A 23,017-nucleotide genomic window follows, 5' to 3' on the forward strand; every position below is an offset into this window, starting at 1 on the left:
CTGCTTGCATTCTTCAGCTAGAGTTCAAATCCAAACTGTCCGTGCCTGTTTTCTGTTGGCTTGAGCATCAGGTTCAGCTGTACAAGGTGCTTGCTGACCAAGGAACCCTGTCTTCACAACTTAACACCTTATATTTAGATGCCTACAGAAACACGGAAGGAAATGCAGTAACAGCTTGATCTGTCATTTACCACTGATAGTGACTCATCTGAAATCCCTATTTTTGTTCCTTCTTTTTTGTTGTTGTTGTTAGTGCAACCACTTTAATATTGTCCAAATGGCTCAATTCCCAAAAGACAGTGTTGTACCTATTACGCTTGGTGAGGGTTAGGAGAAAGAATAACATATTGAAGATTCCCCTACAAGGAGCAAAACGAAACGTTTGCTGGATGATGTCAGTTGTTACAAAAGCTTATTAATTTGATTTGTACTTCAAATCCATCCGTCCCTTCTCCTGAAATAGCAAACTGCAGATATTCTCATGAAAGAACAAATTGGCAATTGAGGAATTGACACCAGTGTCAGTAGGAGAAGCTGTGCTCACAAAGGTTCAGTTCTTAAAGCTCCACTTTAACATTTAACATTTAGTGAACTTGTAGAGTACGTAAAGCCCTGAACACTCAAGCTGAGTATTAATCCTTAAAGCAGCTATAAAAGCAACTATCAAAATAGAAGCCAGTAACTGTGCTCTTACCACATTCAGTATTTCAGCTCGGGAGCTCCACGGGCTCTGTGTGGTGTTCCGTGTGGCTTTTTTGGTTTACTTGCAGCAGGGCACAGCAGACTAGCACTTTGATTGAGGCTTATTCAAGTAGTCTTTATTTTGCTTTCTGCCACTCTCATTTTGCCAACTCTCACAGAGTTCACAAGAAAAGACAAAAAAGAGGCAAAATGCCCACGTTGGGTGTTTGTGAGATCTTCCCTTGATGTTTTCTCAGATGTCATTGTGATGTGTGGAGTTCTAATGAATTTTCTCACCTAAGATAAAAGAGTTTGAGTTGATGGATTGTCATGTACTCTGGGGATTTGTTTTTTGTTATTTTAGGTGTGAGTTTCAACAGTGTTTATACCCAAATTTGGAGAGTGCTCCTTCACCTAGCTGCTGACCCCTATCCCGACGTCTCCGACTTGGCAATGAAAGTTCTCAATAGCATTGCCTACAAGGTATGCCCTTCTGTGCGTGTGTGTGTGTGTCCGTGTGGCTTTTCTATGTTAATTTTCTTCATGCTTAGGCACAGGGTAGGTAGGCTGAGCTGCACAGGTCCGTTGGAGGGCTCTGGTAAGTGATCCTAGTTCAGTCTGAATCTGTTTCTGAAGGAGCTGGTAGTGTTGCAAGATGATAAGCACTCGTGAACTCTTGCTCAGGTAGAATAAATAAATGGGGGAGGGCCTGGGATTGTAAATCAGGTATGGATCTTAGACAGTAGGTCTTGTTTACAAGTGTACTTATCTGATCAGTCCCTGGGAGAAACCTTCAATATCCTTCATTAAATTATCCGTTTGCAAACCGATTTAGATTATGCAAGTGGGACTGGCCTGCAGACTGAAGCCACAACGGCTCTCCAATCCAGGTGAACTAGTACATGTGAGTCAGCATGCAGACACCCCTGCCACTACTCACCTCCCAGCCAGGCCTACCCGCCTAACCACCATCCTCATCACATCTCATCCTCCAAGGATGACAAGATGTCCCTGGAGGCTGCCGTCACTGCTGTTGGGAATTGCCAGCTTGGGGAGCTGGAGCAGCACCCTCACCTCCACCTGAGGCGAAGCACCAGGCCACCCCAGAACATCTTCTCACCAACTGCCTTCCCCCGGCCCAGCAGCGGTGTCAGAGCTCTGACCGCAGCCCTTCCCTGCGCTTGGATCCCACCTCTGTAGTTGCTGTAGCATCCAGACCATGAGCCATTCCAATGCGAGATGGCGTCTCTTACTGATGATTTCTAAGGAATAAATCTTCAGATGAGGCTTCGAAGCTGAAGTTGTGCAGTAAGAGATGCCAGCATTGTGCACTACCATTTTAATGCCTTAGAGATCTCTTGCTTTTCAATCTGATTTTCTCTTGAGAAAACAGTTGCTTATTTAAATTCCTCCCTTTGTTTTAAGTACACATGTCAGCGAGTTGGCAACGTCTGTGTTTGGGGATAGAGAATGGTTTTGACAGTGGGGGCAATGAGGTCAGTCCTCCCCTGGTGATGCTGTTGTACAACAAATTGCTGTCAGGCACGAGGTTCCGAATGAAGGTGAATAAGAGAAGTTAAAAGATTTCCATCTCTGCTCGAACTCTGCGAAGCTGTTTCAGTGGTGAATGCTGGAAGGGCTCTTTGCAAAATGAAACGTTAGTCCGACTACGGGATTTAAAGGGCTATAAAAGGAAATGGATCTGCTTTTTCTGACTTAACTATTTTTTCAGGACTGCCTCCTTTGCTAGTGGAAAGAGACGTATAAATATTAATAAAGGTGCAGTTGTGCCCTGCAGATGTCTTCACCAGCACTGCTGTGGTTCTGCTTAGCCAGCAGGAATGTTGAGCACTGTGCTGCGAATGCTGTGACTGTTTGATGAATTGGGTGCTGATTCTGAGAAGTCTGGTCCTAAGTTCTTTGCATAGGTAGGAGTCCAAAAGCTCGAGTGGATGGATGTTGCACATCTCACGCTGTGCTTCGCAGACAGCTGCTCTCTGAAGGCAATGACTTTTCAAATGGTTTTGCAAAATAATAAAAACATTTCCATTTATGAAGATTTTTATCTGGGGATACTTTGGTGAATAAAGCCTATTTGTTCTTCTTAGCCATATTTGTTCTTCTGTTAGCCACAGGTCACATAAGGGCACCATTTAAACACACAATTTGTCCAATGGTTTGTGCAGATGTGTATATCTGTGCGTGCTGTGATGCATTTGCAGCTGTCAGTAGCTGCACCCGCCTTAGGTAGCTGCTAAAATGGTTTCCTCCTGTGAAATCCTGTTACCATCCCTCCAAAATGGGAGATGAGGCTTCGGACTGTGGGTGATGACCATGGACAGAGCTCCCACTGTGCAGTGGGACAGCTCCAGATCCGCCCTTCTCTGCTGCTGTGAGCTCGGGTCGGTTGCAGGAGCTGTGTGTCACAACAAGCAGATCATTAACTGTTACCTTTTTGTTGGCTGGACACTGGACCCTTTCCTTGGTGCTGATGGAGTTTGAGCTGCACCCCGGGGAAAGCACGTGCAAACAGTGTGTTCCCATTTTGCTGTTAGAATATAAACTGTAGTTGATGTCCTTGATTGAAAAAGGAGCCCTGTTTCATGCTGAGTAAAGCACTTGGATGCTTAGGGGTTCAGTCCTTCCCTTCTAGTTGGTACAGGGTTCAGGGAAAAAGGCTTCATTTTGGAGCTTGGCCATCTGAAAGCTTCCTCTGTTAACAGGACAGTTTGTGTGGCACTGTGTGCTGTTTTCCAGCTGAAGGGCCTTAACCAACTGCCCTGGGCTTACGGTTGTGGATGGCGGTGGTTGCCCACGTCTTCATTCTTGATGAACTGAATATTTAGCTGCAGAACGTTGCCGGGCTCTGTGCTTTGTGTCCTCGTGATTTTCAAACGTGTTCTGTACCAGGTTGGTGTCAGGCGTGGACATCCCGAGGGGTGTGCAGGCAGCAGCGGAGCGGTGCGAGGCCGCGAGGAGTCAGCACTGTGACACCAGGGCAGTGCTGTGTGTGATGGGGCTGTGCAGGAGGTCAGGTTGTGTCTGCATTTGTGGAACAGTTATTTTTGTTTTCCGATGAGGCAAGTTCTGTCGGGTGTAACGGAGCCGTGAATACAGCTCCTGATCTACAGGAGGACTCCAGTGGTCTTTAAATAGGGCGATGTCTTTCTGAGCAGCTGGTGAGTAGGTTGCACAGACGTGCATGCTTCCTGGGTTGGAAATGTGCAGTTTTATTTCCTGGGCTGATTAGACGTTGCTGGTTCTCCCACAGATTGCTGCTGAGTTGTGATTTATATTCATGATGCAGATTGGAGTGGTACTATCTCGTTCCCAGCCTGATCTTTTGAAAAATCCCAAACATGCTTTTTGTTTGTACCAAAGCAAACAAACAAACAGAAAGGAGCCGGGAAGCAGTGTTGGCCTTTTAAGACTTTTTGAAATCAAAATTAATTAAGGGAAGTTTGCTTCCCTTTGGATTGCCTCACCCAGCTGTTTCTAATGGAAGCCTTGAGGCTGAATTGTCCCAGCAGCTCTTCCTCCACTGACATCTCTCTGGGTACAGGCTTTTCTGTGCAGGAGCGAGCTATTCTGACAGCATGCTCTTTTTTCCTTTCCTCTACCGGGTGTCAATTTGCAAAATTGTGAATTACCATTTCCCCTCCTGAACGAGGTGATGTGACGGGCAGAAGAGCAAATCCCTGGCAAATGGGGAGCTGCAGCCTCCAGCAAAGCGCTGTCATGTCACTGAGCTGCAGCCTTGCACAGCTTGCTGCTGGCAGAAAAGAAATTCCTCTTCTGTTTCCCCAGGAAGAAGGAAGGCTGCTGCCCCGTTCCCCTCGGTGTGCCCCTGCAGCACACTGTCACTGGCTCACAATGTCCCTCTGCTGTGACACGAGGGGACCAGAGCTGTTTCAGGTGACAGAGATCTGACTGCAGGAATCTTAAAACTGAGCCTTCTGTGACTAATTAGAATTAGCAATGAATAATAATCTGTGACTGGTTGCTAAATTGCTTCTGCTTTCCTTCCGTTCTCTCTGCGGTCTTCTGTCCCAGCTGCTTGAAGTCTGCACTCATGGCTGTGATGAGTGGGGCCCCTCTCACCTCATATGGGAAGGAGGAAAGTAACCCCAGGTCAGGCAGTCTGCAGGAGGGGCTGGCCAGGGTTATCCGTGGCCGTGGCATTCGGTGTGTGCCCCTGAAGCCAAGCAGGTGTGGTTGGGGCTAGAGCCCTTGAGCAGGTGGAGCTGAAGCTGCATGCTGTGCTCACTGCCATCCCCTGGTCTGCATCTGGGACCTTTCCTAGGAGGAAGGACGGATGTTTCTTTAGGGATTAAGTCTCTCTCAGCCTGCAGGAGGGCCTGGCTGTGTTCGGCAGAGCTGTGAGCAGCCCAGCTGTGCAGACCCGCTGCCTTCCTGTGTGAGCCAGTGTGGGGTGGGGTGTAGGGAAGGGGCATCCTGCACTGAATTCCACGGAAGCTCAGCTCCCAGCAAAGGCAATGGGAGGTAGATCTGTGCAGCTGCCAGATGTGCAAGGACAGTTGTGACCTGAATGTGAGATGTGGATCAGGATGGGTGCCGGAGCTGTGGTGCTGAGTGGGAGCTCCGTGCTATCAGCTCACCCCACGTTTCTCTGGGTCCTGGGCTGTGACTGCTTTGGGGAAGAGGCTGATGTGTTGGTCAGTTATGTCTCTGTAAGCAAAAGAAGGATGCTGCCTGGTAAGTGTCGACAGACCCGAAGAGCAGCAAAATTGTCTTACGTGTTGAAAACTGCACAGGGACTTTTCACATACTTTTTTAAACACCCCCACATGCACTGATAGAGAGCTTAACTTCATTTAACCCCAGGTGTGAGGTTGTACCACACAATAAACCCCTGCAATTGCTGTTCTGCAGTCCTGTTCAGCTCTCTGTTGTCTTTCCCTCTAGGCAACAGTCAACGCTCGTCCCCAGCGCATCCTGGACACGTCCTCGCTGACGCAGTCGGCGCCCGCCAGCCCCACCAACAAGGGCATGCACATCCACCAAGTGGGGTAAGTGCTCCCCTCCTGCCCCCTGACAGGAGCCCACCAGGGACTTGTAGCTTTTTGATTTAGTAGTGGTAAGAGGCTTAGGAATAAAAGCTCTGGGGATGGGTGGGGAGTTTCTACACATTACTTCTTTTAGGGCAAAGCATAACAAGGCAAGCTGGTTATTTAAAGGTGAATTGAAGAGGCATGTTGAATGTTACTGATTTTATTGATGCACTCTGACCTGATATCCAAATTTCCCATTGAACTCTGATCTCTATTTTCTCCAGTTTCAGCTCAAAGCTGGGGTTACCTGATGGTCAGCAAGTGATGCCTAAACTCAGTGAAACTAAGACAGCAGGATGAGCAGTGCTAGGGTTTGAAAATATGTTTCCTTCCCAAAGGATGTTGTCCAAGGGAAAGCACCTGTCTTGAGTTCTGTCAGCCTCACAATCCACATGCAGCAGTGAGATTCAGAGTTGGAAAGGAGGGCTCTGAACTGCTCAGTGATGCTTTTAATGTCTTCTGATAGCATTATGCAACCGTGCAGTAACAGATCTCAGTTTGCACGCAAATTGAAATGCTGCCCTGTGGTCTGCCAGGTCTCCAGTCACCACGTTGCTGGTCAGTGTGCCATGGTCACACCCATCACGTGCAGGTGTGTGACTGCTCAACCTACAGGTTCCCAGAATTGTGATTCTCTGATCCTGAATCTGGAGTTGGATCAGTCAGGATTCACTGATGGGATTTGTATCTTCTTTGGATTGTTTTGCTTATATAGAGGAAGCACAGCATTGAAGGCTAAATCTTGTCAGAAACAAGCAAAGTCAAAGAAGTAACGTTATTCACATGCAGGAGTAAAGGCAGCACAGCAGATAATGGTAATGCAGCTGGTGTTAGCCTCTGCCCTCGTGTTTGGGGGTTAGCTTTGTTTCTGCTGTGAGATGGAGCATTGAACTGCCTTCTGCTTGTAGAACCAGGCTGATTCTCAGAGGTGGAAAGCATGTCAGGACTGCAGTTTAGTGAGACGTGCCAGGTGTCAGGGGATACGTATCAGAGTGGTTCAGAAAATGAGGGCAAGTCACATGTCTGCTGCTGTCTAAATCCTTTTACTCTTTTGATCTGTAGAGGATCACCTCCAACCACTAGCACAAGCAGCTCCAGCCTGACAAATGATGTGACAAAGCAGCCGGTCAGCCGGGACATCACGTCTGTGCGACCTGCCAACGTGGGCAACATGGGGGTTCAGTACACTCCCCACTCCCACCAGTTCCCCAGAACAAGAAAAATGTTTGACAAAGGGCCAGAGCAGGTAAAGAGACATTGCTTTCAGTTCTGATTCCCTGCTCCTCTGGGTTTTGTTACACTTTCTGTTCTTTGCGTTTTATTTCTGCATATCCTTCGTTTGCTTCTAGCTGCTGCTTACACCAGGTTAGCTTCTTTTAACCAGTAAAATAAAAATGGATCATTTTTTTTCTTCGGTTGTTTTATGACACTGATGGAGGACAGTACTCACGTCTGCTCCCACCAAGAAGCATTTAATCTTCCTTGCTTGTTTATTCTTTCACAAACGTTTGTCTGCCTGAGCAATAATGCACAGCTGCATCTTCTGTCAGTTGCTTTTTCTCCAGCCTCAGCAAAGCATGGACAGAGGCAGACAAAGGGAGGACTCCTCCTTTAACACACAGGCAGATGTTTCTCTTGAGATTCTGGGAGATGCCCTTGCAGCAGCAGATTCATGTCCTTTACTGCAGTCATGACCCACTCTGTGCTTGGCAGCCCCTCTTCACTAAGCACAGGAGCAGATGTAAGCCCAGACTGGCACTGGGAAGACCAGAGCTCACTACAGGTCACTCTGCTGGAAGACATCTGGCCAGCCAAGAGCTGTGGTGTCTCCTCATTTCAGCATCAGGCCGACAGGGGTGTTGCATCTGTGTTAGCATTTGAATGACAGTCACCAGCTACTGGGCATTTTTCCATTTAGAGAAGTGTGAAGGACTGAAACAGTGCCAAGCAGAAGAATGCTGTGATGTGCACAAAGGAGTCTGAATGTCACTTTCAGGTGACTTTAAATGAGTCATCTCAGATGAGTACGGTTGAGTCCTAGCACACTCAGGTGCACTTGTTGCCATGGTCAGTGCCCTGGATCCAGCTGGCTGACAGTAGTTTGGTGTTTATCCCTCTCTTTACTTCAGAGCAGTTCCAGGATGTTTCTGGTGCTTGCTCTGTGAGAGGAAACTGGAAAAGGCAGCAGGTGTGCTCTGCTGTGTGTACTAATGCACAAAGCATGGTGAAGGCAGCACGCTCACCCTCCTTGCTGGCATCTTGGAAGGGGAAGATGGGAAGTGGTAAGGTGTGTGTTTGGCAATCCACAGACTAAGAGGACAGCACAGATTTCAGGTATTCTGACTACTGAGAAGTAACTGTTCTTTACTTAAACTAGCATTTGTGCAGAGCCAGTACTTCTGTGCAATTCCAAGAAAAAATTGTTAAGGCATTAATAGGAACACCTTCAGTTGTAATGGGGATGGCAGCAACAGCACAGCTCTGAAAAACTGGGTGAAGCCTGGGTGAACAGAGTGGTATTTCTATTTCTTGTTTATGTCTTATGCTTTATAACAGACATTTAATGCATATATGCCCTTGATCTGAAGCTGGGTCCTGCTGTGCTTTATCCTGAATCATCTTCCCCTCACTGCTGTTTCTCATGCCAGGTTCTTGCGTAGACAACAACCTCATCCTGTGATGTCATTTTTGTGACATGCTAACACTTTGGCTCATGATTCATACCATAGCCTGGTTGTGTGCTGTGCTGTGCAGATGAGGTTGTTTGTGCATTTCTGAGCAGTTAATGTAATGACAGTTAATGTAAGGTCGTGGAGCTCTACACAGAAAACTCTGTATCCTTGGCAGTGTTTTTGAGGGTTTTTCTCTGCTCAGGGATCTGTCACAGGCAGTCTGGCTATTGCTGTGTATACACTTTGCCCATGGAAGTGGGGTGGACATGGGATAACATCCTGTTCTCTTTCTGGACAGACTACTGATGATGCTGATGATACCGTTGGACACAAAAGTTTCATTTCAGCCACGGTGCAGACGGGGTTTTGTGACTGGAGTGCGAAGTACTTTGCTCAGCCTGTCATGAAGGTAATACTTTAATCATCTCTCTCAATGCTTTCTGAATCACGACACTGCGGCTCTTGAAAGGTGGAGGTGCTGGTCCTCAGCATAGACCAGTGGCTTCCGCTGCTCACTTTGCCTTCTTTTCCTCTTCTGCCTGAGGAGGGAAAGAAATGAACGTATTTCCATCACGGTGCTCTGGTGAGCTGCATGACCACTGCCTATCACAGGGAGCAGAAGAGAGTGAGAACCAGAAAGGTCAGGTATTAGCAGGGACAGAGCCCAAAGCAAAAGCCCTACACCCATAGAATACTTTCAAGAGAGAATGTAAAAATGAGGAGAACTTCTTGAGTGAAGATGGGGACAACAGGACGTACCTTTCCCTCGAAGTGAGGCATGGCTCTGTACTCAAGTGTGACTTGGGAGCTGTATTTGTAAGCTGTGCTTACATGCACCTCATCTTGATTCCTTTACCTTAGCAAAAAGAATACAATAGCTACTGGAAGTCTACATGACAGCATGGGGAAAACTTCAGAAGAATCATTATTCTTTTCAAAGTTCAGCAGCAAAAAAAAACCTTACTACAGCAAAGAATGAGGGTTGTAATGATGAATCTCCATTGAAATCTCTTTAGAAGTGAGTGCTTTCTGGTAACTCCAAGTTGGTTTTATGTGAAGTGAGAGATGCACTAAAGCTTTATTCTAGGAAAAAAAGGAAAAAAAAACCAACCATAAGACAAAACAGAGCTCTTCAGAGATGAGCAGAGATCATCAGTGACTGGAAATGAAAACTTAAATTCCCAGAATCTTTTATCTGAAGATCAGGTTTCAAACTTAAGCGTGAAGTCAAAATAAGCAGTAAACCTTGCCTTAGAATTAGCTGCCACAATGAAGCAGTCTCCAGGTTTCTTGGGATTCAAACAGCACAAACTGTGGCAGAACTTTCAGCTTAACTTTTGGAGCTATTGCAATTAATGTGAACCATAATGCACAGTTTGTATTAATGCCACTACCTGAGCAACTCAGCAGTGGATGCTTTTATGCAACTGCTGATGTTTAAATCTTCAGAATATGCAAAGAAATGGCACATTTTATGTGCTGTCTCATCTAAGAATTGCCACTGAGCCATCTGTCACTGCTCCTTCCCATCTTTAGGCATGTTACATTGTTTGGTGATGAGATGAGGTAATTGCCCCCAAGTTTAAGGATATCAGAAAACCAGTTACATGGCAGCTAGGTTTCCGTGCAGCTTTAATTTGTTTAGAAAATCACCAGGAGGAGGTACTAGGTGGTAGAGTGATTGCCTGACACCTCCTCAGCTGCTAGTGAAATTAACTTTCTGCTGATATCATTAGCAGGATAATTAATTAGGAAATATATGTGGCCCGTGGGGCTCGGTCAAGCTTTATAGAGGGGTTTTCTCACATCAAGATGAGTTTTGGAGTCTCAATTCCAGTCCAGAGGAGAGTAAAAGAAACAGAGGAGGATGTTCTTCCATCTCTTACTTCTTATTAAAAACATTTGTCTACTTTATAAGGAAAAAGAGGGGTGTCTTTATTAATACAATAAATCACCGTAGACAGCCAATCAAAAGGGAGTTTCAATGTGTAGATGGGGAGCTGTGTGTGTGTATATATATATATAGGTTTAGTACTTCGTGTGCATAAAATTAAGAAAATTGGGGGAGGAAAGAAAACATACGGAGCGTTCTCATACTGATTCATAGAAGCCAGGGAGGGGGAGTCCTGGAAATGAAAATTTCAGGCTTCCTTTCACTGCAGTGAGTCCCAAAGAGTTCCGTGTCTCACTGTGAGAACTGAGATGCTCCAGGTGCATCCCTATGCAGAACATGTGCACAGTGATCTCTCTCTGCAGCTTTTACTTTAATACAGGAGTAGCAGTATGTATGTTCTCTTAGTTCCCTTGGTTTGGGCTGGTAACATTCAATGCCTTGGGTTGCATTTTCTGTGCCCAGAGTGTCCTCAGCAGCAATATGTTAGGTAAGGTATGCTCAAAACAGAATCTGTGATTCCTTTTGAGACAAGGAAGTGAATTGATTTCCCCATTACTTTTGTAAAGCAGCCTTAAGAGGCCAAGTGGAGGTCTTTCTGCCGAAATGCTTGCGTGTTGTACTGATAGGGAATTGTGTGTGGCTTTGTAATGAGGGTTGCTGGTACGTGTGCAAGGGACAGGGAGAAGTCCCTCCACTACAGCTTCCTTTGGCACATTGTGATCGCTGCCTGTGTAGCCAGGCAGTGCTGGCCATCCGGGAACTCGTGTATTGGTGAATTTCCAGAGAGCTCTCCTTTCCTAGAATCTGTTCCTGCAGCAGTAAGGAACAAACAGCCCTGGCTTGCAGCTGCTGTCTTTTGGGAGCTTTAGCCTCATGAAAAAGGCAAAGAGTAAATTCTACAGAGTACTGATGGAAAAAGATGACATTGATGTGCAATTCCAATACTTCATTTGGAGATGCTGCCTACCGTCATAAACAGGGAAAGATAAGACAACTATTCCTGTAATGAATAAACATAAAATGACTGTGAGTGCATCTTAGTCATATTTAATTTATGAATTCAGCTTTGCTTCGTAGACCTTGCTATGAGAATGCTTTCATTGGAAAGATTGAGGGATTAATTCCCAGTGTAAATCACTGGCTCAGATTCAAGCCATCATAGCACTTTTGATTTATCGATTATCTAATCAAATACACGGAGGAAGAAAATACTGCATTGTAAATTCTTGGTGTGCCAGGAAAGACAGGCACCCACCACGGCTCTGATCCCTCCAGAAGTCACTCCTCTTCCTAAAGCCATGATGGCAAGAGGCTGTTCTGCTCACCACGGGCAGCCTTGGACCGCATGGCACAGGAAAGCCTTGTTGCCAGCTGTCAGGAAGCCCTGAGTCAAGGAGAGCAGAGCCAGCATCTGCTGCTCCCAGGGCTGGCAGAACACGCAGGCAGGAGCTGGGAAGGATCCTGGAAGGTGAGAATTACATAAGGAATCCTTCCTGAAAAATCCCAGCCCGCGTTACAGCACTCACTGCTCCGTGTCTTGGCCGTGGCTCAAAGTCCTGGTGGAGGAGGGAGCCCTCTGCACGGTTGCTGCAGTAGCACTATGCAGGGACAAACTGTATTTACTATGGGAGCAGACTGCTGAATTTTCCCCCCTCCCATCCAAATCCCGACTTCCACGCTGACACGGAGGGACACAGCGTTAACAAAGAAGAACTTGGTTGGCTTTCAGATGACACTGCTTGGTGGGAGGTTTCGGGATTGTCACTGGTTGATGTCTGAGTGGAGGCTCAGAGATGCAGGGAATCGGAGCCATGTCATGATCCTCATCATGTAGCACAGTTTGCTACTCCCACGTACCTCTGGGAGCTGTGCTTGGAGGAGAGCTGAGCAGCAGCCAAAGCCCGGCTGTTGTTTACTAAAACGACTTTCTAATGCTTAAACTCGAGCTGGATGGGAGAGGAGACAAAGACATGAATAATGAGCCTAAAGAGCTAGTTCTTTTGAATAATAATTTCTGGTTTTCCAGCCAGCAGCAGACGAGCTGGAGGTCACCGCTCTATCACACACATGTCCTGACATAATCCTGTGCTTCTGCACCACCAGAAGTTCCCCTGTGACGTGTTCTGTGGGGTTCATCTTACAAATCATCGTAGAATCACTGCAATACTGTGTTGGGAGGGACCCCACCGTCCCACACCTACTGTGGGCTAATTGCCCCCCAGCTCAGGCTGCCCAGGGCCCATCCATGGCCACAGGCACCTCTGGGGATGGGGCACCCCCAGCTCTGGGCAGTGCCAGGGCCTCACCACTCTCCGGGTAAAGAATCTCCTCCTCACATCTGACCTAAATCTCCCCTTTCTTCCCTGTTGTTCCCCCTATCCCGATGAGATCGCCCACCCAGCTCTGTCCCGCAGGCAGCTGGGAAGGGGAGAAGTGCTCTCTGTGCTCACTGCAGTGCTGGTCTGGGGGCTCAGCCAGTCAGAACCGTGTCTGTCTGCCACAAGCGCTCTGTGACCTGCAGCACACCGAGCTGAGCTGGTACCGAGCACCTCTGTGCGGTCACACGTATTGGCAGCGCTTGGAAATGATAGGTTTAGTTCAGCAGATCTCATTACTGGAAGGATGTTTATTGCCGAAATCAGATAATAAAGCAGCTTTCAGCTCAGCCTCCTCACAAAAGTTCTTTCTCTTCAGACCCGAGAAGCCCGGCAGCTCCTTTAATCCGATATTCTTCATCTGCTAGAAAGCAGAAGAGTACTTCACTCAGCTGCAAACTGGGTTTCTCGGCCCTAAACTGGGAGAGCTGCTGGGTGCCCCCAGGAAAATGTGCCCTGCTCATCCCCTGCCCTGCTAGGTCCTACTTCAATTTATTCCCAGAGAAGCTGGATTTTCATTAAGGCGTAGCTGTAATCTCCGTACTCTCAAATCTACTTTGATGTATTTTATCTTAGGTTTGTTTATTGCCTTGCATTATTGGTCATTTGTCACTGCCTTTCTAATAGATGTCATATTCTTGAGAGATGGAAGTAACAATCCTTTTTTTTTTTCCAGCAGACGGGGTGGGTTTCTTATTTTAAAGCAGCAGCAATTCAGCTCGGTAATGGTTGTTTTCCAGAGCATAATGCGTTTTGAAGATAGGGCATGTAACAGCAGCAGGTGATTTAAGTACTTTCTTAGTCAGGAAAAAAGAAGTGTGTGCCTGTGGGGAAGGAGCAAAAGGATTTGGTTTTTTATGTCACCCTTCTGCAAAGCTCACTCATTGACCCAAAGATGTTTCTAGAGCAGTGACACTGCTGATCTTGGAGAATTCTTGAAGCAAAGGTCACGTTACGTGTACCCCTGGGGCGGTCTGGGGGTGAGATCAGTGTGCTGCTCCCTCCCATGCTGTGCTCTGGGTGCGGGCACTGTGACTCTGAGCCCTTGCATGCAGCCTGGCAGGAGCTGCTGGCACTGCCCCGTGGTCCCCCTGGCTGCAGGTGGGTCCTGCATGGGACCATCAGCAGGCTGAAGCCCATGGCTGGAGAGTGAGAATAAGTGCAATAAAATATGTCAGAGTGGTTATGTGCTGCTCAGGGCTCCTGTTCCAAGTGGAGGTGTGTGGATATCCGAGCCCAGGCCACGCAGGGGAATCATTTTCCTGCAGACAAAAACAGTTGCCATTAGCAGTGGATGTCATGCTGGTAATTCAAGCATCTCAGGAATTTGGGAATAAAGCAATGCATTTTTTAGCCTGCAGTTATTTATTGAAAGATAGATTTTCATGTGTTCGTGGCTTTCAGTCTGCATCAAAACCATGCTCTCCCTTTAATCTGAGGATTAGGGCAGCAGAAGGAAAGGGGAAGGTTTCACAGATGAGGGGAAGGTTGAAATCAGAATGTCCCCTGAGCTCCTCCATGTACTGCATGGAGGTGCTGAGGTGTCATGGCTTGGTCTGACATGAATGCACGTGTTTGTGAAAGGCGACTCGTGGAGTTCTGATGTACTGTTTTATGTTCTGAACATAATGATGTATGGAAAGATCCCAGAGGAGCACGACCTCGAGAGCCAGATCCGCAAAGAGAGGGAGTGGCGGTTCCTGCGCAACGCCCGGGTCAGGAAGCAAGCCCAGAAGATCATTCAGAAGGGTGAGTGCCCCTGTCCCCACGCTGCAGGCAGCTCCCTGGGGCTCCCAGCAGCACACGGGGCTCTAATCCCCATTAACAGCACCTACACTGACCCTCAGAGGTCCCTGTTCTCAGGCAGAGTGGCAGGGGCTCTGCTGCTGTCAGCTGTTTTGCTGCTTGTCGCTGCCCTTCCCATTCCCAGCTGCTAGTTTGGTTCCCCAGGTCAGGTGGGACCTCTTGAAATGCCAAATATTTGTCTACCATTTGAGAAGTTAATTGCAGTGCTGTGTTTGGAAATGCCACGTTCAGGTGTGGGCAGGGTGCTCAGCTTGAGAATGAGGTTGTTCTGCCTCACGGGCTCAGACAGCACAGGTTGGAGCTCTGCAAGCTGGCATGGGCTGGATCTCTGCCTGCAGGGCAGGCTCCTTCTGTGGGTGCTGTTCCCCCAGGCCAGGAGCTGAGGTGCATGGAGCTGGAGAAACTGCTGTGCTGAGTGCAGGGCTCAGTGCTGGAGGCACAGCCTGCTGCGTGCCTTGCTCTCTGGAGGTTTGCTGGGCTCAACGGGGAGTTTGATGTCATGGAACTGCAGAGTACCATAAACCAGAATAATAGAGAAATGAAACTGGAGCTTTGGAAATGGCTTGGGGGATCTTTTTGAATACAAAAAAGGGGATTGTTCATGCTTGCCTGAAGAAAAACCTTTTTCTAGACTCTGTTCATATTTGGTTGCTTGACCTGAGCAGCTGAGATGCCAATATTCATTAAAAAAAAAAAAAGAAAGAAAATCTGAAATATTAAAAGGAATTAGAATAGACTTAGAATCCCTTAATGAAAATGAAATTAAATGGATGCATGCTAAAACTAACCAGGACTGAGTGAATGTCTCTTGAGCTTACAGTTCTGTGTGATGGATTCACGCTGTGCTAAGAAATGCAGTTTCAGGGGTTACCAACACTGTTTGCAAATCATGAAATGCTCTAAAGAGAGGAGGGAAAGGTCTGTAACCACCATTCGGAAGTCTCAGTGGAAAAATATATTTTTCATTTGGAAATTAACCTAAAATCTAAAAACTGAAATGGAAGGCTAAATAAATAATCCACAAGCTAAAGTTTAATTTGAATAAAGTAGGTTTCTTTTGTTTTATTTGGGCAAGAAGTGGATTTCTGCATCAACACGAGCTGATGCTTCGTGGAATCATGGAATGGTTGGGTTGGGAGGGACCTTAACCAGTTCCAACTGAGTGATCTGGGCTCCATTGCCACCCACTTCTTTGGTCAGGAAATCTTTGCACGTGGCTGGGTGAAATAAAGGGTCCCAGCATTTGTGTTTGGTTTGTACCTCGGGCTGAGATGCGTGGCAGCGTGGAGGGGCTGGGGCTGTGGTGTGCTGTGGTCACTGATGGCTCCTGGGGAGCAGCACGTTCCCCATCCCTCCACGGGGATGCTGGGGTGCTGAGCCCACTGCCTGCTGTCCCCCCAGGCATCTCCCGGCTGGATGATCAGATCTTCCTCAACAGGAACCCCGGAGTCCCCTCCGTGGTGAAGTTCCACCCGTTCACGCCGTGCATCGCGGTCGCCGACAAGGACAGCATCTGGTAAGAGGCACGGATTGGATTGCCATGCCACGTATGCAGCTTTTAGTTTAGCTGTAATATAGATCTCTCGGGTAACTTATACAGAGAACCAAGATCTGACCTCGTATTCTTTCCTCCCCCAGTTTCTGGGATTGGGAGAAAGGGGAAAAATTGGATTATTTCCACAACGGGAACCCACGGTACACCAGGATCACAGCGATGGAGTACCTGAACGGGCAGGACTGCTCCTTGCTGCTGACTGCCACGGGTAAGCAGTGCAGCTCCCTGGGTGGCCGGGCAGGACCTGGGGAGCCTTGTCAGAATTCGTGTCCGTGGGAGCTGTGCTGTACCTCTTGTTCTCCCCACTCTGTGTTTGGCCCAGCCCGGCCCTTCCCCTCACCCGTGTGGTCTCAGTTGAAGCACTTTCAGGATCGAACCCGAAAATTACTTCTGGCAACATTGAAATATCTGAACAGCTTATGTAAGTGCTGCAGTGTTCTCAAATAGCAAACAAATCAAACGCTTGCTGAAACCATTTCCAGGCACAGCTTTATTTGTTGTGGCATTCCGAGTCTCCACCTGGCACAGCAAGTTCACAGCAGCCTCCTGTGCCATTCCTCGGGCACCGTGCTCCTTAGCTGGTTAAAAGCTGCTTTCAGAGCTGAAGGGGAAATGGTGCTGCAGCCAAAGTGTGAGGAATCAGTTTTCATTGCTGGTGCTGGTTGAAGCCCAGAGCAGACAAGGATTGTTTTAGGCACTGAACTTCTCAAATAGTTTGGAGTTTTTCGTGTGAGTCTCTCCAGTCCCTGTGTCTCAGCCAGGGAAGCACTTCTCCAGAATGCCCTGTTGCATCATGTAAGGAAGGATGAAGTGCTTTTTCTCATTCATTGGTCTGTAAAGCTGTGAGTAAGAAATGCTTCACTCCCAAGGAACCATTCTAAACCTGTCAGTCTAAGTGTTTTCAATAGCTTTTGAAACTTCATGCTGAAATGTACAGGTTGGGTATAATTAAGAGAGGTGGAAGAGGATTTGAGAGGGCCTTTAGGACATTTTTCTTTCAATTTATTGATTCTTAGCACAAAAGTTTCACAGATGGGGAACAAATTGAAAGAAATACATGATGTACTTGAAAGATTTGCTGCTGATGGGCTGGGCTTTGATTCAGCTTCTCTGTGGGGCTGTATTTTGTATTTAGGAGGGTATTCATGTGGTTCTCAGTGCTGGTGGCAAGGAGGACAGAGATAGTTTTCCTAGAGAAAGTTGGTCAAAGGGATGAACGACATCTGATGTCAGCTGTTATTTGCAGGAAGGAGAAAAGTTCTTCTGGAGCAGTTCCCAGTGGAACAATCCTTTAGACTTTATGGAATAAGATTAAATCAAAAAACAACTCTAATAAAAGGTATTAAGTTCCGGTGACACTCTCAGCTCTGGAGTTTGTTATGAGTACAGTGCTGCTTCTCTTCTTTTTATTGTGCACAGTTATGAGGGTTGTGTTGGCACTGACATGGCATCATGTTCTCTTTTTTGTGCTTCCCAAGATGATGGTGCCATCAGAGTATGGAAGAACTTTGCAGACCTGGAGAAGAACCCAGAGATGGTGACTGCTTGGCAGGGGCTGTCAGACATGCTGCCAACTACACGAGGTAGGTCCCTTCCATGAAGGAGAGGGCTGGGAGGTCAAAAGTAATTCATGCTGATTGGGTTTTTTTTTCGAAGGATGAATAGAGTAAAACAGGTTTCTCAACATCAGCCACCGGTAACATCCTTGTTTCACAGTCTCTACCTTTCTAGAGGAGCTTTTGGCCGAGTTTTGGGGAGGAATTGCTTTTCTGTTTCTCAACCACCAAGACTAAAAGCCCAACACATTGACCTCCCACACATGCTGAAAGCAGCTGGAGCAGCCTGTTGCTGGGGCGCAGAAGGGCCCAAAGTTGCTGTCCTTCACAAGCCTCGCAGCAGCTGTCTTGGCCAGATGTTCCACTACCCTGTTCCTAAGGAGAGAGCTGTAGAACAACGATGGAACTGCCCAGCCCTGTGCTCCTTGTGGCAGGAGTTTGTTCTTCCCTCCTGGCTGGGATGGCGTCTCTCATACTGCCTCTTTCCTTCTGATGGGCTGCTCAGTCTTCACACAGCTTTGCATGTTGCACCTCTGACTTCGTTTAGCTCAGTTCTAGCACTTACTGTCCACTGCTCCTCGTGGGTCAGGAGGTGGCAAGGGAATATGCGGTCCAGATCTGACACTTGCAGGACAGCACAGTTAAACAATGAACTGCTTTGGATGCTAGAAAACTTAGAAAAAAAAAGATGTAAAAAGGAGCATTAGCATCCTGCCATGCACAGGATGAAACCAGAAGACCAGTTTAGGTAATCCTGAAGTCTGTTTTAACATATTAAAGGAGATGGACATTTTGTCCTTCTGAGACCTGGTAATGTACTAATGCCCTAATGGGGTTTCTCTGTCACTTGAATAGTTTCAATCAAGGCTACAGGTTTTTCTAGATGCACTGTAGTTCAATCAGTGCTTGTGGGATTAATGCAGGAATTGCTGGGTGAGATTCTCTGGTTTGTACTGTGCAGGAGGTCAGATAAGATGACCACCATCACTCATTCTGACCTTAAAATCTGACAGTTCTCATTTCGCAGCTTGTGGCTCATCACAGGAGTCTGACACGGCTCTTTTAGCTATTCATTGGATTTTACCAGTGCTGCCTTGTTGAGCTCGTATCTACTGTTTTCCTTAATACCTCCTGTTTTGTCTCTGGTGTTTTAGGAATGAGGAACTGCATCTGAGGTAACGTTAGGCTCTGTGCCTCACTGCAGTATGCGTGCAAAACTGATGAGAAGCTGCTGGAAGTCTGCAGCATACTGTAAAAATTGCCGTGGTCAAAACTTGCTCTTTGCAGAGACGTCAATAAAAGCAGGATGAAAACAGTGGTAATGCACGAGGCATGTTTGTCTGTAGGCAGAGAGGAGAGCACCCAGCAGTCATCTCCAGTTGCCCTTTGTAGTGTCATTCAGTTGGTCTGTCTTCCTTTCTGGCCAACGCCAGTTTTCATGAAGGATGTTGATTAACATTTACCATCTCTGGACTCTGAATCTTGCTTCCTTAGTGCTGGTGATGGATTCTCCTGAACAGCTGATGTCTGGGAATTCCCCTGGACTGCTCTTACATCGTCTTCTTGCTGCATCATCAGTCTTTTCAGGGAAGATGCTGACAGCTGTAGACTGAACTCCTTCAGGCTAACTCCATTTTCCTGCCTTGCGTTCTACGTGTACCTTATATAAGGGCATAGCATTTGCTGACTTTACCTTGTTCTCTACAGGGCTTTAATGTAGAAGAAAGGGTTGTTAGCGAGCATCAATGTTTGACGTTGCAAAATAGGTTAAGAGCTGAGCAAGAGCTGATTTAGCTCTAAGAGTTGAACGTTTACTCCTGCCAAAACAAGCGTGCTGAAACTTAAATCTGTTCTTTATAGACGATTTTGCCTTTTTCTTTCCAGTAAGGTCTTAGGAAGTCTGGGCCCTGTTTCCCTTGCCTTTCACTTTTGGAGCAATAGAACTAGGTTCAGAAGAAGAAAAGGGCAGATTTTTGTGGAGAGAGAAATAACTGTACTCACTTCAAAAGAGCTATGTGGATCAAGTCCCCTTGGAAATGAGATGCTCTATTGAACAGTTATCTTTTGCTGCCAAGACTTGAGTTGTGGTCCAGCGCTGGCTCATAAAACCGAAGATGCATCTTTGAAGCTGCAGAGCTCAGGAGTTTTGCTGGGGTTTGTGTGCTCCCACTATTGATTTCCTTCTCTCCACTCCCATCCTTTTCCCCCATGTCAGACTCATCTCTGAATTTAATAGTCTTCTTGCAACCAGAATACTGACTTTTGTAGGCAGTTTTCCCTCTTATAAAAGGGAGGAGGAATATACAATACCTAAATAGATCCTTGGGAAGCTTGAATGCATCACTGGCTTGTCAAAGGAATGAGATATTGACAATAAAAGATGCTCAGAGGCTGTGATGGGAGATGATCTGGGGTGAGGCACAAAGCTTAACCTCTCACACTCCTCCAGACCTTCCTGGCACTGTGCAGCCCGAGGTGAGAGAACTGAATGCACCAAGTGCTGAGCCCTGTCTGGGTCAGCTGCACTCGCTCCGAAGTAGCTTGACCTCAGCTCATTGCACATCAGTCGGCTCGAGTGAGACTCAGGGAGGGTGAATCTTAAACACTGGTAAACTGCTGTGTGGGCAGTTGACTGTGTTGATTTTGTTCTTAATTAGATCTGCGTCTGCACGCCTGATGCGACAAGAAAGCCTCTTTAAGTCAAAGTTAAAGATGCATTGGTACCAGGTGCTATGGTGTAAAGCAGCAGTACTTCTCACATGACAAACACGAGAGATGGGAGGGTCTGAGGGAAAGGCAAAACATGTTGTCCATGGTGTTTCAGGGCAGCATAAATTCTGCAGAAAAGCTGTAGGAAAAGCCAAGCATCTTCCACAGAGCAGTGTAGGAAGAATGTAAACCTGGAGTGCTCTGAAGCTGTGAAGCATTGCAGGAGGCTTTGGGAGTTTAGCAGTCCCTATAGAGAGGGCTGCTGGGACTGGTGGCTGTGGGGTGCTGGTCCTGGGGCTGCGAGTTCACTGAGCAGCAGTGCCCCGTGCCCCACATCTGCTCCAGCTCAGCCTGGTGCTCCCTGTGGCAGCGGTCATGCCCACACTTCTGCCATTTTATGGCTGTTTCTTTGTGACAGAGCAGAACAGGCCACGATTCCCACTCAGAATGACTTTGCCCTTTAAAACAACGCAGTTCTGGAATCTGGAAAAACACAGCTGTGTGATGAGAGGCTGCTCCCATTCACCAAGCACTGCCCTTGGGCTGCACTTCCCCAGCTCCGTGTGCGCTGGGCCCGCGCTGCACTCTGTCAGTACCATGGGATGTGTCTCAGGCTGCAGCTCCCCACTGGTACCAGGGCTATGGTACTGGGCTCCAGCTGTGGCTCTCCTCCTGCTCAGAGCTGGCTAGGTGCAGCTCCTGAGGTCTCCTTGTTCAAGAGGAAATGTCAGACCATGCAGGCATGGTGCAGGCACAGCCACTGGACCTGGGAAGGGCTGTGACCGAGCTAACGCTGCTTGGGATGGAGGCATGTGCTGCCCTCGGTGCTTCTGCTTCTCTCTGTGTCCTGTCCTTTGCTTCAAGTTGCTTTTTTCTAATCCTGTTGTAAGATTTGTTTTGCTCTGGCTGACCCGTGGTGTCACCCCTAATCCCTGTCTTCTCACAGGTCTGGCCCGAAGGGTTTCAATCTATCTTGACAGAAGTAAGCAGGGAGGTGAGTGCTTTCTTTCCTGTTCCTATGGCCAGGAGGGGTGGGAAGGAGCTCCTTGTCCATGTCCGGTTGGTTGTTGGTTTTTGGCATTGTTTGGAATGATTGCTGGGTCCTCGTGGCTCCTGGAAGGCTTTGCTGCTCCTCCCTCTTCACTCCTCGTGCTGTGTGTGTCTGTGACAGCTGTGAGCGATGCAGGGACGGTGCTGTGCACTCTGGGTGAGCTCAGCTGGGCACTGAAGGAAAGGACAGAGATCCACAGGTCTGCATCATCTCCGAGTTCTGCGCAGGAAGCGTGGGCAGTTTTCTGGGAAGCAGAAATCTCTCTTTCTTGGAAGATTTCAAAGCATCCTCAAACAAAGGGGTTTGGATGACAGGTTCCAAGTGGCCATTAAGCTGATATGGATTTTGCTGTGGGTTTTTTTTTTTTTGTAATACACTTGCTATAAAGATCACTTGAGAGAGGGAGAAGCTAAAGACTCTCACCCAGGAGCCTTAGGAGAGTGAACTCAGTCGTTTTTCAGGGAAATGCCTGGTAAATGGTACAGATTCTGTCCTTTCATGTGGCAGGGAGGTAGATGAGCCCCCAGCCTCCTGCTGTGGGACTCAGAGCTGCATGGCACCGAGCCTGACCCCTTCTTGCTGCTGGGGCCATTGGGGAAGCAGATGGCTGACGTGCCAGCATCTGTGTGCACACATACATGGGGTGAGCACTGACGTGGTGCTCCTGAGCTGCTCTGCAGTTATCGATCTTTGCTGACTGATATGAGCCAAACACGTCCGTAGTGATCAACAGAACGAAGGTGGTTGAGGGGGTGTGCGATGCAGAGCTCTTTAGCTGGAGGTCTTTGCAGATCTCTGTTTGTAAGCGAAGCACTGAGTTGGAAATTAGCAAGGCTGACGTGTTGCTTTCATCACTGTGGCTCTGCATTTCATTCAAAAATCCATTCTCAAATAGAAAGGCTCAGGTTAGCAAGCATGGCTGCAGGGGATTCCCTGCCTGGAAACGTGGGCATCCGAGCAGCCTAAGGAAGAGCCAGCCACCCTCTTACAGGAGCACTGCTGCTAATGCCAAGCAACTGCACTCCATCCCAAGCACACAAGTACCTGGGAATTGATACAAACATTCACTAGCATTTTCTGGGTAGGTATTCCTAGTGAAAAAATTCAGCAAAAGAATCTCTTCTTGCCTGCTAAGGAAGTCTTAAAAGCAAATGAGGTTTGCCATTCGCTTGGCAGCAGAGTGCACCAGCTATTTCATCACTAAAGCACCAAAAACCCGACCTCATTGCCCACTCTTCCGTGGGGATTTTGCTGAATGGAAGCTGAGGGGCTGCCTCTTCATTCAATCATGCCTCACTGGGAGCCGTGCTCGGCACGAATCACTGCACTGCAGATCCCTGCTACGTTGCAGAAAGACCGATGGTTTAATGATGGCACGGGTCACATCGGGCCACCGAGTGCAGATCAGCAGCAGAATCCCTCATGTCCCTGTGAGCTGCACGCAGTGAGGCTGTGACCTCTGCCTGGCTGCGTCGCCTCTGTCCCCAGGGCCCCTCCTGAATGACACTGGGAGATGTTAACAGGGGGATGTGTGTCCGACCTGTGTGCACTGCCATCCATCGCTGCCTCGCGGGAGCTGTTGGCCCCAGAAGGTAAACAGCCATCATCTTGTACCTCAAGCAAATTTCTACTTACGCCAAGCGAGA

The 23,017-nt window shown here is 47.7% G+C and overlaps 1 protein-coding gene across 3 annotated transcripts in view; it reads left to right on the forward strand.

The window, feature by feature from the left end:
* Positions 1-23,017, forward strand: part of RPTOR (regulatory associated protein of MTOR complex 1) — a 117,818-nt gene that overhangs the window by 85,858 nt on the left and 8,943 nt on the right. Inside the window, exons 21-30 of one of the 3 annotated variants that reach the window (XM_065735324.1) lie at positions 1,046-1,164; positions 1,517-1,585; positions 5,608-5,711; positions 6,816-6,999; positions 8,724-8,834; positions 14,338-14,443; positions 15,902-16,016; positions 16,139-16,263; positions 17,534-17,638; positions 21,267-21,314. In XM_065735324.1, the coding sequence (XP_065591396.1) occupies positions 1,046-1,164; positions 1,517-1,585; positions 5,608-5,711; positions 6,816-6,999; positions 8,724-8,834; positions 14,338-14,443; positions 15,902-16,016; positions 16,139-16,263; positions 17,534-17,638; positions 21,267-21,314 (1,086 nt within the window). The remainder of the gene's footprint in view (positions 1-1,045; positions 1,165-1,516; positions 1,586-5,607; positions 5,712-6,815; positions 7,000-8,723; positions 8,835-14,337; positions 14,444-15,901; positions 16,017-16,138; positions 16,264-17,533; positions 17,639-21,266; positions 21,315-23,017) is intronic. The other 2 variants (XM_065735325.1, XM_065735326.1) reach the window with 2 other exon arrangements.

Source organism: Cyrtonyx montezumae, unplaced genomic scaffold (genome assembly GCF_038088225.1).
Source record: "Cyrtonyx montezumae isolate F1298 unplaced genomic scaffold, pur_monq_1.0 scaffold_19, whole genome shotgun sequence".
Classification (NCBI taxonomy): domain Eukaryota; kingdom Metazoa; phylum Chordata; class Aves; order Galliformes; family Odontophoridae; genus Cyrtonyx; species Cyrtonyx montezumae.